At 40.6% G+C, this 16,791-nt stretch overlaps 1 protein-coding gene across 1 annotated transcript in view; it reads left to right on the top strand.

Moving 5' to 3' along the window:
• The window catches only part of RUNX1T1 (RUNX1 partner transcriptional co-repressor 1), a 148,220-nt gene that overhangs the window by 117,802 nt on the left and 13,627 nt on the right, over positions 1-16,791 (top strand). The window contains 2 exon segments of the mRNA XM_082233658.1: positions 7,518-7,586; positions 12,838-13,028. Coding sequence (XP_082089784.1) covers positions 7,518-7,586; positions 12,838-13,028 — 260 coding nt within the window.

Genomic DNA, 16,791 nt, shown 5'->3' with positions numbered 1-16,791 from the left:
GAATTTCTTTTTATATATCTTGTGGCATAGTAAACACAACTGGCTGAGTTACTACTGAAGGTTTCTTAGGAAGCTAGGAATGTAAGAACCTACCTCATACCAAGTCTTAAAGGTAAAGGTAAAGGGACCCCTGACCATTAGGTCCAGTCGTGACCGACTCTGGGGTTGCGGCGCTCATCTCGCTTTACTGGCCGAGGGAGCCGGCGTACGGCTTCCGGGTCATGTGGCCAGCATGACTAAGCCGCTTCTGGCAGAACCAGAGCAGCGTACGGAAACGTCGTTTACCTTCCCGCCAGAGCGGTACCTATTTATCTACTTGCACTTTGAGGTGCTTTTGAACTGCTAGGTTGGCAGGAGCAGGGACCAAGCAACTGGAGCTCACCCCATCACGGGGATTCGAACCGCTGACCTTCTGATCGGCAAGTCCTAGGCTTTGTGGTTTAACCCACAGCGCCACCTGCGTCCCTCATACCAAGTCTTACCTTTGGTCCATTTAGCTCAGTCTTATCTACACTGACTGGCAGCAACAGATCGCCAGGTTTGCAAACAGCCCTAATGTGGAGATATCATGAAATGGGCTTTGGATTGATGTATGCATAGCATGTGCTGAGCTACAGTCCTGCGTCTTTTTTTGTTTTCTATATGGTATGATGGACAGGTGAGTCAGAGAGAGACATAATTTGAAAATTAACACTATAAAACTCTTACATACACATGGAGCTATCTTGGCAACAGTTTACTTGACTCTTTTGAATCTAGGCAGCTGATTCACTTGCACAAATATTACTTAGAGGAACTAGCATCCTCCTTTCAAAACACAATTTCCCTTCAAAAGTTGAATTTTGTGGTGCAGTTCTGCAGCCAATCTGTATAAAAATGAATATTTTGCATGGAAATTGCATACAAAAATGCATTATATTGCAGGAAAGTGTTCTGAAAAACATATAGAATAGTCAATACTGCAGAAAAGTATATATAGGGACAGATTTCACACTAAAATACTGATGAATTTTCAAGACAACTGCTACTTGCTGAGGAAGCATGGAGAACTGAATGGGAAAGTTTGGAAAAATTAGAAACTGGGGAAAACATTGAAATTATCCAGTGATTGTAAATGCAGAGAAAAATCTTAAAACTTTTTTTGTCAGTTTGCTTGTCTATTAATTGATGTGATTAGTTCCTTGCTCAGGGTCTTTTGGGGAGTGTAAAAATGTGATGTTGTGGTTATATTAGTATTATTTTAAATTACTATTATTACGGCCTTCTTAAATGTTGCAAACTACATTGAGAATGCAGTGATTTATAATTAATTTAATTAAAACATAAATAATAACATAAGGATGAAGCAGGGCTAGTTTCTAAGCCTTGAGTTGCTATCATGTACCTTGAAGTGATGGAGTCAGGTATAATGACTGGACATGGGTTTCATTTTTCTAGTGTACTTTGTATCTTGTTTCAGCTGTCAAAAATGCCCTTTCCCTTTCTATGCTTGCAGCACTGTTTATTTCTGTTGCATCCAATCTCCCTGATGATCTGCAGAATCCCAAAATGCTTTTTTGTACTTGCTGAACTTTACAAGCAGCTTGACAGGTTTTCTACAATTTATTAATTGTTCCTGATATCAAGGTTGATTAATCTCCTACGCTGTATACATGAAAAACTTTACATCACTTTGACAATAAGCCAAGTATATGAAGAGATGGATATTTTCCTTCTTATAAAAGCAGGTCTTCTAGCTACAATACGGGTGTTGTGTTATTTACCTAATTTAAGAGGCAGTCTCTATTTTTATTTTTACACCTCAATTTGTTATGATCTTGTGAATTGGCTCATTCCTTTAATTTCTTTCCGAATGTTCATCCTTGACATTGCATTACGGTGTGCTAAACTCCACCGCAATTCCTTGGTTCTTTTATGATACTGTTTTCTTCTCATTTTGTTTCTCTAACTCTGCACATAGTCTTGAGTTAATATCTGCAAACAGTTGGTCTAGTACTTCAGTTAGGAAAAAAATCAGTGTCCCTTCCTTTCTCTGCATGCTGTTGACATTTGCAAAATAGTAAATCTGGCGTTGTTGCAGAAATTAAAATTTATTCTTCTAGTCCCTTCCTTTTAGTACCTTAGGTTTTTTTTTTCAGATATGACTTTGAAAATGTCATTTTCTTTTATACCCAAGAAATTCTTTTTATTGTTCTTGGTGGCTACAATCCAGCAATAGTTATAAAGCGACAAAATCCTGCCAAAGTTGCATTGGATCATGTGTAACTTTTAGTGGATAAACAAACATGTCTCTCTTTCTAATGCATTTTTATATTTCATTTACTTGAAATAACACTTTAATTAAACAGGGATTTATTTAAAATGTTTATATTTTACCATTCCAGAACTTAAGACAGCCCACAAACTAACCATAGAATGGGCAACATATGCCAATTAAAGCTTTCAAGTCTGCTATCTTCAAGGACTGTCTCTCATAAAGCACATTATAGTAATCAATCCTAGGTATGCCAGAAGGATGTACTATCATGACAGTATCCATCTTCTCCAGGAAACTGCCAATCTGTGTAGCACTTTAAATTGATAGTAGGTACTCCTGGCCATTGCTGATACTTGTCTTTCCAGAAATAAAAGAGAGTTCAGAAGAACCCTAGGCTCTTAACCTGGTCAGACAGATAAATTGCCAGTTTATCTATCCCAAGAAGCACTTCCAGCATTTCCTTAATTTTGTCTTCATTCAGTTTCAGTCTGTTTAACCTTACTTAGCTGACTGCAACCTGCAAATACTGGTTTAGAACTGAGGCAGCTGTCGCTGGATACTTATTTAAATAAACAGAGATCTGGATGTCATCGCCATATTGGTTGACACCCAATTTCAAAATTTCAGATTATCTCTCTCTTTGTGGCTTCATGTTAAGGAGCATCAGTGATACAACTGAGTCCAGTGGAACACCATGCCAACCGCCAAGTGGCTGAGCTTGTTGTTGTTTAGTCGTTTAGTCATGTCCGACTCTTCGTGACCCCATGGACCAGAGCACGCCAGGCACTCCTGTCTTCCACTGCCTTCCGCAGTTTGGTTGAACTCATGCTGGTAGCTTCGAGAACACTATCCAACCATCTTGTCCTCTGTCGTCTCCTTGTGCCCTCAATCTTTCCCAACATCAGGGTCTTTTCCAGGGAGTCTTCTCTTCTCATGAGGTGGCCAAAGTATTGGAGCCTCAGCTTCAGGATCTGTCCTTCCAGTGAGCACTCAGGGCTGATTTCCTTCAGAATGGATAGGTTTGATCTTCTTGCAGTCCATGGGACTCTCAAGAGTCTCCTCTAGCACCATAATTCAAAAGCATCAATTCTTTGGCGGTCAGCCTTCTTATGGTCCAGCTCTCACTTCCAGCTCTCACTTTATGGTCCAGCTCTCACTTCCATACATCACTACTGGGAAAACCATAGCTTTTACTATATGGACCTTTGTTGGCAAGGTGATGTCTCTGCTTTTTAAGTGGCTGAGCTAGCATCACCAATTGGGGATTCCTTGAATGCATTCCAGTCTCGAAGCATGAAACCATTCTAGAGAAATCTGACGCTCCTACTAGCTTTTCAAGGTGGATTTACAGAATGACATGTTCTCCTTATACAAAGGACCTCAAAGTCCAGGGATTATCAAGAAGGAAAAGTTCTCTCTGTCAACTTCCAGACACAAATAATCCCCACAGGGATCCTCAGTCACATAACAAGGCCAGAAGTTTTACTGGAAGAGATTGAAGGAAGATGTGTCACCCAAGTGCTGGTCTTCACCACACATTCAGCTATCCTCTGATAAAAGAGAATGTCTTAGACAGCTGGCTAAATCATTCCTGTGTAGTTTCTTCAAGATTGGTAGATTATCAGTTCCTTTAACTGAGGAGGAACTCTCCCCTTATGATGTTTCACCCCATAGCCCTTTAAGCTCAACTAGCCAGGCAAGATGGGCAGCAATCTAAACAATATGTGGTAGTCTTCACAGTGCCAAACACTCTGTCAATAACCTCAAGGGAAACAAGACTGAAACAATTTTCCTTCCATTCTTTCAGATTTCATAATTCTTTGGCTTGAAAGAATGATTGCTACGACGCTGAGTCTTTATAGAAGCTTTTGCTCACTTCCTGTTCTACAACTATGGAGACGTGTCTCGCAACACAGAAAGCCACCCAGACTATTTTCATCTTATCCACTTAAATGATTTTTTTAAGGATTTAAGAATATGTTTCTTATTATTTTCATCATTCTTTACGGCATACTTCCCTCTCCAGGTTTTTTTATTTTTAAATTAAACCCTATGGAAATCTTTTATAAGATCTTGATTTAATTCTTTTGCAGAGACTTGGCTACATTATCTATGTGAATTGTGGTTGGAATATGAGCTTGATTGATCTTTGTGCTTGGAAATTGCACCAATTAGCTGGCAATCCGGTCAATGATGTCATTGAATTCCGTTTACTTTTTACTCTTGCGTAGCTAAACAAGCCAGCACAGCATTTCTCATTTCAATTTTTTATTAACATTGCTATCATGTGGAAAAGCCATAGTGAAAATAAGGGGATTGTTGCATGGCTTACTGCCCTTGGGCTTAATACACAGCAAGGGAATGTACCAAGGACAGAACAGCAAATGTTTGGTTGTAGTGTACTGCAACCCTTGATCCTGCTCCTCACCTGCAGTATCCTATAGCAACTGGTGTGTTGAAGCAGAGACATGGACTCTGTCTCCCAACATTGGTCTCTCTATATCTTTTCTGGATGGTGCAGGGCAGTGGCAAGCTGCTGGATTGGCTCCACCAGCGCAAATGCTCAACTTTCTCCTTGCCATCACTCTGCTCCACCCTTGTCAGACCCAGGTAAGCCATAGTGACGCCAGTATCAGGAGGGCGACTTAATGGTTCTGCCCCACCACACTGGCCACTGCTGGTAGTCTCCAAAGCATAAACATGAATATAGTTAGCATTGCCTCAACCATTTGAAGATTTAAGTTTTGGATTTTGTATCCCATCATGATTATAACAACTAGTTAAAAGCAAAATGGAAGGTTCCGTGTGTATTTTTCTACCTTTGCAGTGCAGCTTCATCTTCTTATGCAGAGTCACTGATAGCATCCTTGGGCAATTGCATTGGCCCCAGCATCTTTACCTTGCTGCTGGCATCTGCCCTCACCTTCTCCTTTTGAAAAAATCCAGCCCAGCTCTCTCTAAGAAGATCTAGCCACTTTTTCTCATTTCCCAGCTACATAGCATTGCTCTGGGGCAAATTTTAATCATGGCTAGATGCCGTCACCTGTACTGCTTTGAATGCTGTTGCCAGGTAAACTAACCTTGGCCCAACGATGGAGGAAATGGCCCAGCAGAGGGCACCTGGAGCCAGCACTGCTGCAATAGTCAGAATGTTCTAAAGGCCTTCAAGGGAAGCTCAGGTTTCATATTCCTTCCTTTGCAGAACAGCAAATGATCTACTGAAGTTAATGGCTGCTTTGCCATAGATTTCAGTGAGCTTAAATCTCACCCCAAGTGATTAATGGACTTGTAAGGTGGTCTCTTCTCTGACTGCCACATGTGAAGCTTACTGTGGACTGTATTGTTAAACCTGCCAGATTCAACAGATGTGATTTATCTCCCTGCTTTATATCATCTGCGATCTGCATTCAGCTATAAATCCCTTTTCTTCTGGGGAACTAAGACAAATTAATCAAGTGATCTGCTTCTTTTTTGAGTGTTTTCACCTCATTATTGGGTTTATTCATTCTGAAATAAAGAATGCTTTATTCTTTACTCTAGAATAACTAATATTTTTTGATGTTTGCACATGATTAGAAAGAGAATGGAAGGGGCCATCAGTAGCCAATTCAGTATATTGCCATGCCATGATATTATTTTGACCTGCTGCTAGAAAAAATTATGGTAGCAAGCAGGCATTGTGAGAGCTGGGGATACCTACTGCGCTGACTTACTGTACTTCAGATATGAAGTTGTCTTGGCATTGAAATACTATTTAACTGATAATGCATATGATTAGAGTTGCTAGTGGTTTAATGTCCTTGTTTCAAACATTTTCTTTATTTATTTTGCCTGCTTGCAAAACAAACGATAACACTTTTTCTTCCAAACAACAACAAAGGAACTAAAGGACAGTATTTTCAAGACTGGAATTTTGTTGAGATAACACCCACATTTAAGATGGTATTCAACTAAATAATACTGCTAATGTAAGAGGACTTTCCCTGTCTCCTCGCCCCATGCATGCCATCCCCTAAATCTCCCCCGGAAAGTTAAGGGAACACCCTGCAATGGTATTGTCCAAAAAGTCATCTACTTCTCCATGAACTGTCAATAGGAAAATAAGACTGGAGCATTCCACCACCTTAATTCTTCATCATGCTTTACAAAAAAAATAATACTGATTATCCAACAGCTTTGAAATCTAAAAGTGACTCTATTATTTGACCTGCTGACTATCTGGCTGCAGTTTTGTGTTGGCACAGGGACAGCCAATGCAGTGCCTTCCAGATGTTTCTGGACCACAACTTCAAGCTCCCAGTTAGCATTGCCAATGGTAGGGTTGGTGGGAGCTGCACTGCAACAAAAGATTCCTGCATTACCGGGGGTTAGACTAGATAGCCCTAATGGTCCCTTCCAACAGTACTATTCTAATATCTGGAGCGCACCCTGTGCTCACAGAATGCACTTCCACTTTGGCAGGTGGAGCCCTTGTTTTTTTGCCAGTCCCTCTTGCCGACTGCCATATCCACTACTGCCCCCCAACCCTTAGAAGCAGCTTTTCTGGAGGCCTGGGGAGCTGCAGTATTGCCCCCTCCCCAAAAACGGCGATCTATTGCTCAAGCAAAACTGCTTTCCACTTGTGAAAAATCACCATCAGATAAAACCCAATGAATTTGCAGCTTTTTCCAACCGGGGGCTTTCGTATGAAGAAATCAAGAACTTTGACTCCCACTTTTGTTTTGCGTTTGTAAATATTTGCCATCCTTGCCTTTTAATGGGACCCAGTCGCAAAACTCATATTTTGTATGTTGGAGTCCCTGTCTCTTCTTGAGAAGATCAGGGAGGAAAATATTAGCTGATTTTATTTTGTAATACTGCAGCTAAGAGCTCAAGGAACAATAGAGTCCCGTCCCCCCCAATAGATCTTCAAGTATACCATATTGTATTTTTCACCCTTGGTTGTTGTTTTTTTAATAGTTTATCTACAAATGAAAGTGAAAGGAGAGGTATGAAGCATCTTTCAGTTGGCAGGCCTTATATTAGGGAAGAAGAGCGTTCTGACAGATCAATTTAATGAACCGATTGATCTCTTCTTTAAATGATGTGGGAGTAATGGCTTTATTGTCCTCTGCATTTTATATAAAGGTTATATTTTCACTCCCTTGACTGAAGCATCAAAGAGAGAGGGCATTAAAAAAAAATTCCTGTTTAACTATTACTTATTATACTACTTTTTCTTCTTTTCCTCCCCTTATCCCCCCACCCCTCCTTCCTATAGACTCACATCGAGAATTCCTTCACAGGCCTGCTTCTGGATACGTGCCAGAGGAGATCTGGAAGAAAGCTGGTAAGAATTGCTTAAAAATACGAGCCTAGCAATTTGGCAGCTGTGTGCATTTGTTAATGTTCTGATATAAAGAATAAAAGGGGTGGGGGGGATGTGCTACTAATAAGCCAAAGTTTCAGTTAATAGTCTTAAACTGGAACAGATCAGAACACCAGAACTGTTTTAATTAGAGCAGCATCTATGTCTGAAGATAAGGAGATGTCAATATGGATTTTTTTTGAAAGAAAGAAAGAAACCCAGATAATAAACAGATCATTTTCAGGGCTTGTTTCACATTTCCTTGTGGAAAAGCTACAGTTCATTCTTGAACATTGACACACATGATTTTCACACATGAGAAGTCAAATAGAATTTGGGAAGCTGGGCCTGCCTAGAAGTCATTGTATTGTATTTGCAAGATGTGCCTCTTACTATTGGCATGTTCTTACACTTCGGATGGAAGTGCTTGTAAGTTGGCTTGTAGCAGTGGGAAGGCATTGCATAATAGGCACAAGCCACACCTCCAGACCAGGTGAGACAATATATGCTGCCTCAGTTAAGACTTTGCTAATAATCCCAGCAGCTTCTAAAAAGGGATGGGTTTAAGGGGGGGACACATTTGAACAACCTTGATGTAGTAGAGCATGTGTGGAGAACTTTTAGCCCTTCAGATGCTGCTGAACTACAACTCCTATTATCCATGACCACTGACTATGCTCCCTGGAGCTGTTCGGAGTTGTATTTTAGTAACTTCTGGAGGGCCAGAGGTTTCCCACACCTGGTCTCAAGCCTCAGGAATAAATGACCAAGCAAATAGTATCAGTACCAGAGGCAGAGAGAGAAAGGCTAGAGTTAAACTATTCATTATCTCTCATGGGGGTGTTGTGAGGTTGGGAGTGGTTAGTCACCCAGAGTAGAATACCACCTTAAGTTCCTTGAAGGCAAAGTGTGAGAACAGTGTAGGATAGGATCCTTTCTTCTTGTCCTCTTAGCAGGACATCTTATCTTCCATCTTAAGCCCTTGTGAGTAGGCTAGTCTGGCAAGAATCTCTGTCTTTTCCTTTCTCCTCGGGCAAATTATTGCACTTCATTAGCTCATTAGTATACACAGCCGTTCTGCCAGCATCTTAAATCCAAACACTGTCACCAGCTTATATGTTTTACAGAATGCAATTAGCCCTAATTCTAAGGGGCCACTTCATAATTATAGCCAAGCACGGGCACTAAAATTTGTAAGCAGCACTCTGTGGATTGTCTGCAGAGTCTCCACATCAACAGCAGTGGCTGCTAGACAGGTATGGAGGAAGACTTTTCGCAAGTTCCAACCAAGACTTGTAATATTATAACTTCCATGCATACCACCATCATGGGACTAGGAAGGCTGCCTGTCTTGATATGCTCATGATGTCATGCATCTCCTCATCTCATGTACCTCAGCCAGGGAAAGTGTAAGCACTCTCTCTGCCCCACTCCTGCAGACAAACAGGATCTTCTCAGCAGTGGAGGCACTGATCATCATCTGAGAGCAGCCTTGCTTAGCGGTGAAAGCATGGCAGCACAGCTGCATGAACAGCTCTCTGTGTCTCCTCCCAGAGAAGAGAGGAGAGCTTTTAAGATGTCCTCTAAATTTGCAATGAGCCCAATCCTCCAAAGTCCTCTAATGCATCTTCTCATTTCACAGGGGTGTCCATAGCATTTTAGCTCTTGAACTGCAAAAGCTATGCTGGAAAGAGGCAAGACTTTACGGCCTTTTCAAGGACCCAGTGTGCCTCACACCAGGCTATGTGCACACCATGCATTTAAAACACATCCAAAGCACAAAACTGACATGGACTTGAAATAGATGTACCCATCCCTAGGACTAACATTTGATGATTTTTAATCCCTTCCCCCAGTTCAGACAAAGCGTTAGAGATAATAGATTTGTTTTTTTAAAAAAACTATGTTGATTGGTAACTGTGCTTCGTGAGATAAAAGGCAAGTATTTAAGATTGTGTCTTCTTTAAAAATATATATGAAAATGACAATAAAATTTGCATCTGTGGGTTTGTCTTCATATATTTCTTTTCAAGGGATCAGAGAATGTTTGCAGTTGGTAATAAATATTCAAGCATCTTGCAAATGTCCTACCAATTCTCTTTGCTGATCTGTGTGTGCCGGTGGGACTAGAATAGGAATGCATAATTTAAATATAAATTGCCTTATTTGCATATACAATTAGTCAAGCTGCAGCTTTGATCGTAAGCAAAAATTATTGTCCTGTTGCCACTTAGATAGAATTGTAATTCACCTTGAATATTCAAAGTAAATTAGTCCCTGTCTTGCATAGCTGCACAGTCTGATTCCTCTCTCCCCATCCCCCTCATTTATGGGAGGGTAATGTGAGGGCATATTTTTAACTCTCATAAAAATTAAGGCATACTTTTCCCCTCTAAAATTTCCCCCTGTAAAATATTATGGTTTCTTCTCCAGGAATTTTCAGATTAAACACATCTCTCTGGAAAACAGATATCTTTTAATAAATGTATTTTATGATCAGTATCTACCTTAACATGTTTTAGCGTGCGTTTCAGTCTATTAAGAAAAATGTAGAAGTGAGGCGGCGCTAGCCTCACTTAAATGGGGATTTTGACAATAACGTTGGGGATATTAAAATGATTCGGATGTTTGGTTTCGAATGGAATTGCTCTAATAAAATATATGGCAATAAATTTCAAGATTCAGAACAAGATTTAAAGAACTGTGTAACCTGTATTATGTACCTGCCAAAGTTTTTTTAAAACTCCGCCCCTACTCACAGATCAAACTCTTTGTTAACCTGAGAGCAGTTTCATAGGCAGTTGTGATATGGCACTAGGGTGTGGAACATGTTTTTCTGGGAAGGGGGCAGTCAAGAATCCCAGTGGGTACAAGCAACCCTTGAATTACACCCGGGAAGCATCCCTGGATCCTAGCCTATATGATTAAAAGCACAATCCTATATGTTTATTCAAAAGTAAGTCCCACTGAGCTCAACGGAATTTGCTTCCTAGAAACTGTTTAGAATTTCAGCCTTAACCTTAGCTGTCCTCTAAGCTCAGAAACCTCACAGGTTAAGAGAAATGATAGCTGAAGGTAAAGAGAACTAAATTTATAGTTCTCTGGGATACTCTACATCGCGCTGTAACCACCGAACATTTGTAACTCTAATATTTTTATTCTACAGTAAAACATTTTTATTAGGAATCTTATGTTTTTAATTAAACAGAACATTTAATTAAGGTGCTTCTTAAGTGGGTGAAACAATTAAGAGCAAACACTTGAATGAAACATGTCATAATTAGTTTTAATAGAGTGTTAATTGGTACTAGGTTTGCCAAGTTAATAATTACTGCTTATTAAATTTTCAATTAATCATTGTCATTTTGCTTTGAATAAAGATGAAAATGAGATACACTAAATCAAGGGGAGGATAGTTTCCTTGTTAATTAGAGTAGTTGAGTTTTTAAAAAGGAAAGAAATCACTTGTTTCAGTTGTCAGTTGAACACGTGAAATCTTTCACTTCTCTTGCATCCAAAAACCCCCACCATAAACCCCACTGGCTCGCTGATGACAAGTCATGTTATCCAGTGTGGAAAAGCAGACTGCATTATATTAGATAATGTAGATCTAAGGCATTGTAACCAACCTCACATTACTCTATAGCCCTAGTTCAGTTATGCATTTGAGCACATGCTTGTCTGGAACAATAAAGAGTCCGGTGACCCCTTAAATGCTAACAAACTTATTATGAAATAAGATTTTGTGGACTACACAGCACTTCATCACAGATTTGCTAATCTTTAGGGCATCATGTGCTGCCTTTCGGAATTTCTACTTCCTAGGTGACTAACACTGTTGTTATTATTATTATTATGGGCATGATATTTTATTCACACACACACAGTATAGAATATAAATGTTTATGTGTGTGTTTTCTTGTTTTCTATTTTCTGATGTATTTCTGTATATGTTCTTCAGTGTAAGTCACTTAAAGACCTGCTTAGTGACAAGTGAGTGATAAATTTATGAATAAATAATAATTTTTTATTAAGAAGAAAGAACACTACAGTGGTACCTCCGGTTGTGGACAGGATCCATTCCGGAGCTCTGGTTGGATCCCAAGGTCTCTGCAACCGAAGGGACCGCTTCTGCGCATGTGTGTGATGCGGTAGAGTGCTTCTGTGCATGCACGCACGGCAAAACACTTCCGGGTTTGCCACTTTCACAACCCAAAGTTTACGTTACCCAAGGGTAACATAAGCCGAGGTGCTACTGTAAACATATTAGCAATAAAATAAAAACCATAAGGTGGTATTCTAATAAATTTTATTTAAAGTAGACCCGTTGAAATTATTGAAGACACCTAAGGTACTTTCCGTAAGTCTACTTTGAAGTAAAACTTGGTTGAATACCGCCCAAGTGCTTCTTCGCCAGGTTACACCTCTCACCTTGAGTGCTTGTGCCCGGCTGGAGGTGTGTGTTTGCATTTAATTATTGGATTTTTGTGTGGATTGAATGTAGACAACAAAAGTAAGAGTTACAACCATTTCCCCATTTTTGCCTCGATTCCTCCCACTGGCATGTGGCCCTCAGAAAGTTCCCCATGAGGGAATGTAGCCCTTGGGTTAAAAACCCTGCCATGCCGTAACTCAGACAATGCCTGAAATAATAGCCAATCCTTCCCCTGTTTACCTCTGCTTCAGTTTCCTTCCCTTCACTTGTTGTTTCCATTTCAAGACTGCAGGCCCCTTGGGGCAGGAAACTGTGAAGCCTGTACCATGCCAAGTACATCGATGACGCTATATATTAAATTTTGATGGCAAAATAGTTAGGCTATATATAGTCTTTCTCCTTGGCATGTATGCTTTCCACAGAGAATGTCTCTGGTATGCTAGTGCTCCAAAACACTAGCAATTCCCTCCCATGTGCTATGAGGTGGTATAGTCCTTGAAGAGGACTGTACCACACAAACAGTCTGTTTTGATTGGCTCTAAGTAAGTACATTGGAAAGTAGGCCATAACCCAGTAACAAATCAAACCTAAGTAACGGCAATATGGTTTTATTATTGTGAACTAACTAACTGGTGCGCCATAACTTAGGTTCCATTTCGTTGACGAAGGTTTGTCCTCATGAGGAATATCACTCAAGAACTTTCAGAGATCTAACTACTTAGTACATGGGGCCATTTCCCCTTGACCAACACCCTTTCAATGTTCCTGTAAAGCTGAGGGAAATGTCTTGATTTGCAGAGGAAGCAGTCAATGAAGTAAAACGTCAAGCAATGACCGAACTGCAGAAGGCAGTGTCGGAGGCTGAACGGAAAGCCCATGATATGATTACTACGGAGAGAGCTAAGATGGAACGCACGGTCGCAGAGGCCAAGCGGCAGGCAACAGAGGATGCACTAGCTGTGATCAATCAGCAAGAGGATTCTAGTGAGGTAAGCCCCTCCCCTGCGGAAAAGGTCAACTCCAGATTCACTCCCAGCATGAGCTTAAGTGGGGCCCATTGCCCCATGTTTGAGTTCCCCTTTCAAAGTGTGTTTTCTTCCCCTCGTCTTTATTTTCATGTGCCTTTGCACTAGGCAAGCTGTTGATTGTAAAGAAAAAGCAAGAACGTTGTCTTAAGCAGAGGAAAGCAATAAGAAAAAGGAGGAGTTGACAAAAAATGAGTTAGGTGAATGGTCCTTATCTAGTTTGATTGGGAGCAGATTTCCAGTACTCAAGGTGAGGTCGGTTCCAGCTCTGCTGCCTCAAATCCTTTTTGTAACTGGAAGTGGTCTGTCGTCTACCAGTGACTTGAGCATACATTGGCTAAGACTACAATCCCAAAAACATCTACCTGGAAGTAAGGGCTTAGCCACATTTCCTATTGTCCCACTGCTTTCCTCCGAGTCTTACTTTGAGGTGCCCAGAAGGTGCTTGTGAGTTTTCTTTCTTTCATTCTACAAATCATCTCCCTGATGATGTGGGCTCTGCAGCCTTCCCAGGTGCTTACACTTAACAGAAAGCTCAGCCTAGGGGTTTTGAGGAAGCAGGGGCTGAGAAGGCTGCAGACCACCAAGAGATAACAGTACAATGGAAGAGGACACTCATTAACACACCCCTCAGTCACCACATAAGTAAGATGTAAGTGCAAACTCTGCCCCAAAACAAATGTATTAAAGAATTTCTCAAGACTCCTGAGAAAGAGGCAGTGGTAGTGGGAAAACATCATCTTTTGCATGAGGTGAAGCTTATTTAGACATATCAGGCAAGATATGGCATAGCACTAATTTGAATGGGACTTCAGCTTTGTGAATCGAGTGTACACAGCCTTCAGTATCTTAAGTGTACATGAGCATAGGAAGCTGCCTTGTATTGTGTCAGCTGATGGGGCCATCATGTCCACTGCTCTGGCTGGCAGTGGCTTTCCAAAGCCTCAGGTACAAGTCCTCTTTTCCTCCCTTCCCTCTCAGACATACCACACCATCTTTTTTCATTTGTACAATGCCAGAGATTAAATTTTGAACCCTACGTGTGTGTGTGTGGCCTATGGATACACAGGCTTAAGTGCAAATGTGCTAGTTCAAGGCTGCATCCCTAAGTACACTTACTGGGGCATCGGCCCCCATTGAGCTCGGGGGGAGGGGTGTTCTGGAAAAAAAACTTAAGATTGAATGATTAAAGGCAGGGCTTTTCTTTTCTTTTTCCCCAGCCAGAGCTCACAGGAGTTCAGCAGTGGAACCTCTTAGCTGGGCACCATTGCCTTTCAAAAAGAACAAGGGATAGAAGTTTATCATGAACTCTGGCACCTCTTTTTCAAGAAAAATAGCACTGATTAAAGGTTTATCACTCATGTATTTTGATCCTTAACATATATGTTTGGAAACAAGTATAACAGAGCTTAAAGAAATGGAGGTGGAGGTTATAAGGGCCAAATTACTTCCCCCTCAATAATAAATATATACCCACATGCAAACACCAGTGGACTGAAATATAGCCAAAGGAAATGCAACAGTAGTTTAGAGTGCAGGACACTGGTGTTGCAAATATGAGTTAGGAGCATAGTCTTAGGCTCACTGTCTCTCTCTGCTTTACGCTTCAAATTAAATTGTGTATTTTATGAAAAACAGTATGAGCACTCCAGTTGTGATGTTTCAAATAGCTTTAAACTGATGAAAATAGCTTTTGGCAGAAAAACAAACCCTTAAGTGTTATTCAGTGGCTAAAAGTGGCATTGTTTTTTCCAAAGGAAGGTGGAGTCTCTGTGTGTGTTTGTGTATTGGTCAGCATAGGGCTGGGTTGTCCTTGGGGAGCACAGATGGAAACATGTTAGCAGAGTTGTGAGAATATTTCCTTAATTAGAAATTATTATTTCAGCCACAGGGATTATGTGTAAAGGGAAGGACTAGGGGCATAGCATATGGAGGAAGAAAAATAGAATCAAAGAGTAAATTAGATATAAAGGTGCTTAACCTCAGTTCAGACTACAGCATGTCAACGAAAGCTTTGAATTTTTGTGGGATAAGGACATGTGGTACCCTGTATTAACAGGAACTCAGGAGTGAAAGAAAGCCAGTTCTGAAATGTTTGGGATAAAATGAATTCTTGTGTTTTTCATAGAACAAAGAAATGTTAAAATCCCATGCAGAAAGGGAAGTCTTGATTAAACCCGCCCCAATAAACAGATGCTAAGTATAATTCCTTTCAGTGTAACGTTGATGGGAGATTTCATTCCTTCCTTTTTATGACAGTCTTTTCTCCTCCCCACCTCCTCCCTCCCCCCCCCAGCCGTTTACATGTAACAAGGTCTTTCAGAGAGCATGGCTTTTAATTAATTTATTCAATTCTAACTTAGAGATTTCTAAGGAGAGGTCTGTAGTGCTGACACATTTTACATATTTGTCTTATTGTGAAGGATTCACATGCTCTTAATTGTTTGAAATGGTTTCCTTAATGTATTCAGTGAGCTGGTAACGTCAGAGTGACTTGGGTTAAAAGATGCAAATTAGCTACTTGCCCAATCATGAAAGAACTGGCAAAAATCACAGGCAGATAAATCAGCGGCATGCTGCAATACGTATCCATTATTTAAGGGAGAGTAAGATTTTAATTGGTCCCAGGCATCTCCAGAGATGAAAGGCTATTGTGGAATCGCTGGGTGCCCAGAGTTTCAGCTTAATGTGTAGCAGATGAATAGGGAGGAGACAAAAGGAATTGATTTTCAACATCTGAAAGTTTTCTCAGGAAGAGAGTCTAGGAGAAGAAGTATATGCATATATTTTTTAGTACTTAACTGTTCCACTGAAGAATTAAATATGACATAAATTAAAATATAACAGCATTTTGTAGCTCAGATATGCCAAGGCAGTGTCTCTGTGAATGCAGTCTGCTATGATCAGTAAAATACAGTCCTCTCTAAACAGATTTACATCAAGGACTTTCTTTTGTTATGAAAAGTTAAATCAGAAAGTTAAATATCTACCAGGAAGGAGTGAGTTTGATACCTGGAGGGATGCCTGAGACTTTTGAATTTTTTGAATTGCAATATGAACTGACCCAGGCAAATGCGCATATTGAAACTTATTGAAATCCAGTGAAGTCGGATCTGCTAGTGCAAAGACTTTGGCTGCACAACAAATCTTTCCCTCCCTCTCCTCTTCCCATGCATCCCTTCATGTTCTGGAGGGAATTTGGGGAGGGTGTGCAATGACAAGGAGGGGAAGTTCTGTTGAGCAAGCAGAAATCCTTGAGCTAGTGGATCTACTTTCTTGGATACCACCCTCTGTTATCCACTGACTTCCTCAATTCCTGAATGTTCCAATGCAGTTCTAAGCTCCAAAATTGGTATCAAAATGTATTTAGAAATGTATATGGGGGGGGGTGTTTCTCTCTCTGACCCTTGGGGCTCTCACTTCGCCATACACCCTCTCCAAGCTGCATAACTTATTTCCAAGTCACATCTCTCACTAACCCTGTTCCATGTCCTCTTCAGATGTATTTGCCTAGATGGAATGTGTCCTTGAACTGTGACAATGCCTCTTACTGACCTGTCTGTGGGAGGAGAAATATCTGACTTTTGCATGGCTGGAATCCAGGAGCGATTTGCCCGGTGGGGCAGAGCCAAAGCAACAGCCTCCCAGCAGGACTGCCACTTTCTATTTTCATAAGGTTTTAGCGTTTACTCGGAGTAGACTCCTTGAAATTAATGAACCTACGTTA

Source organism: Podarcis vaucheri (genome assembly GCF_965113315.1).
Source record: "Podarcis vaucheri genome assembly, chromosome: 8".
NCBI lineage: Eukaryota > Metazoa > Chordata > Lepidosauria > Squamata > Lacertidae > Podarcis > Podarcis vaucheri.
The sequence above is the reverse complement of the archived record's forward strand: the minus strand, read 5'-3'. Positions and strand labels throughout refer to the sequence as shown.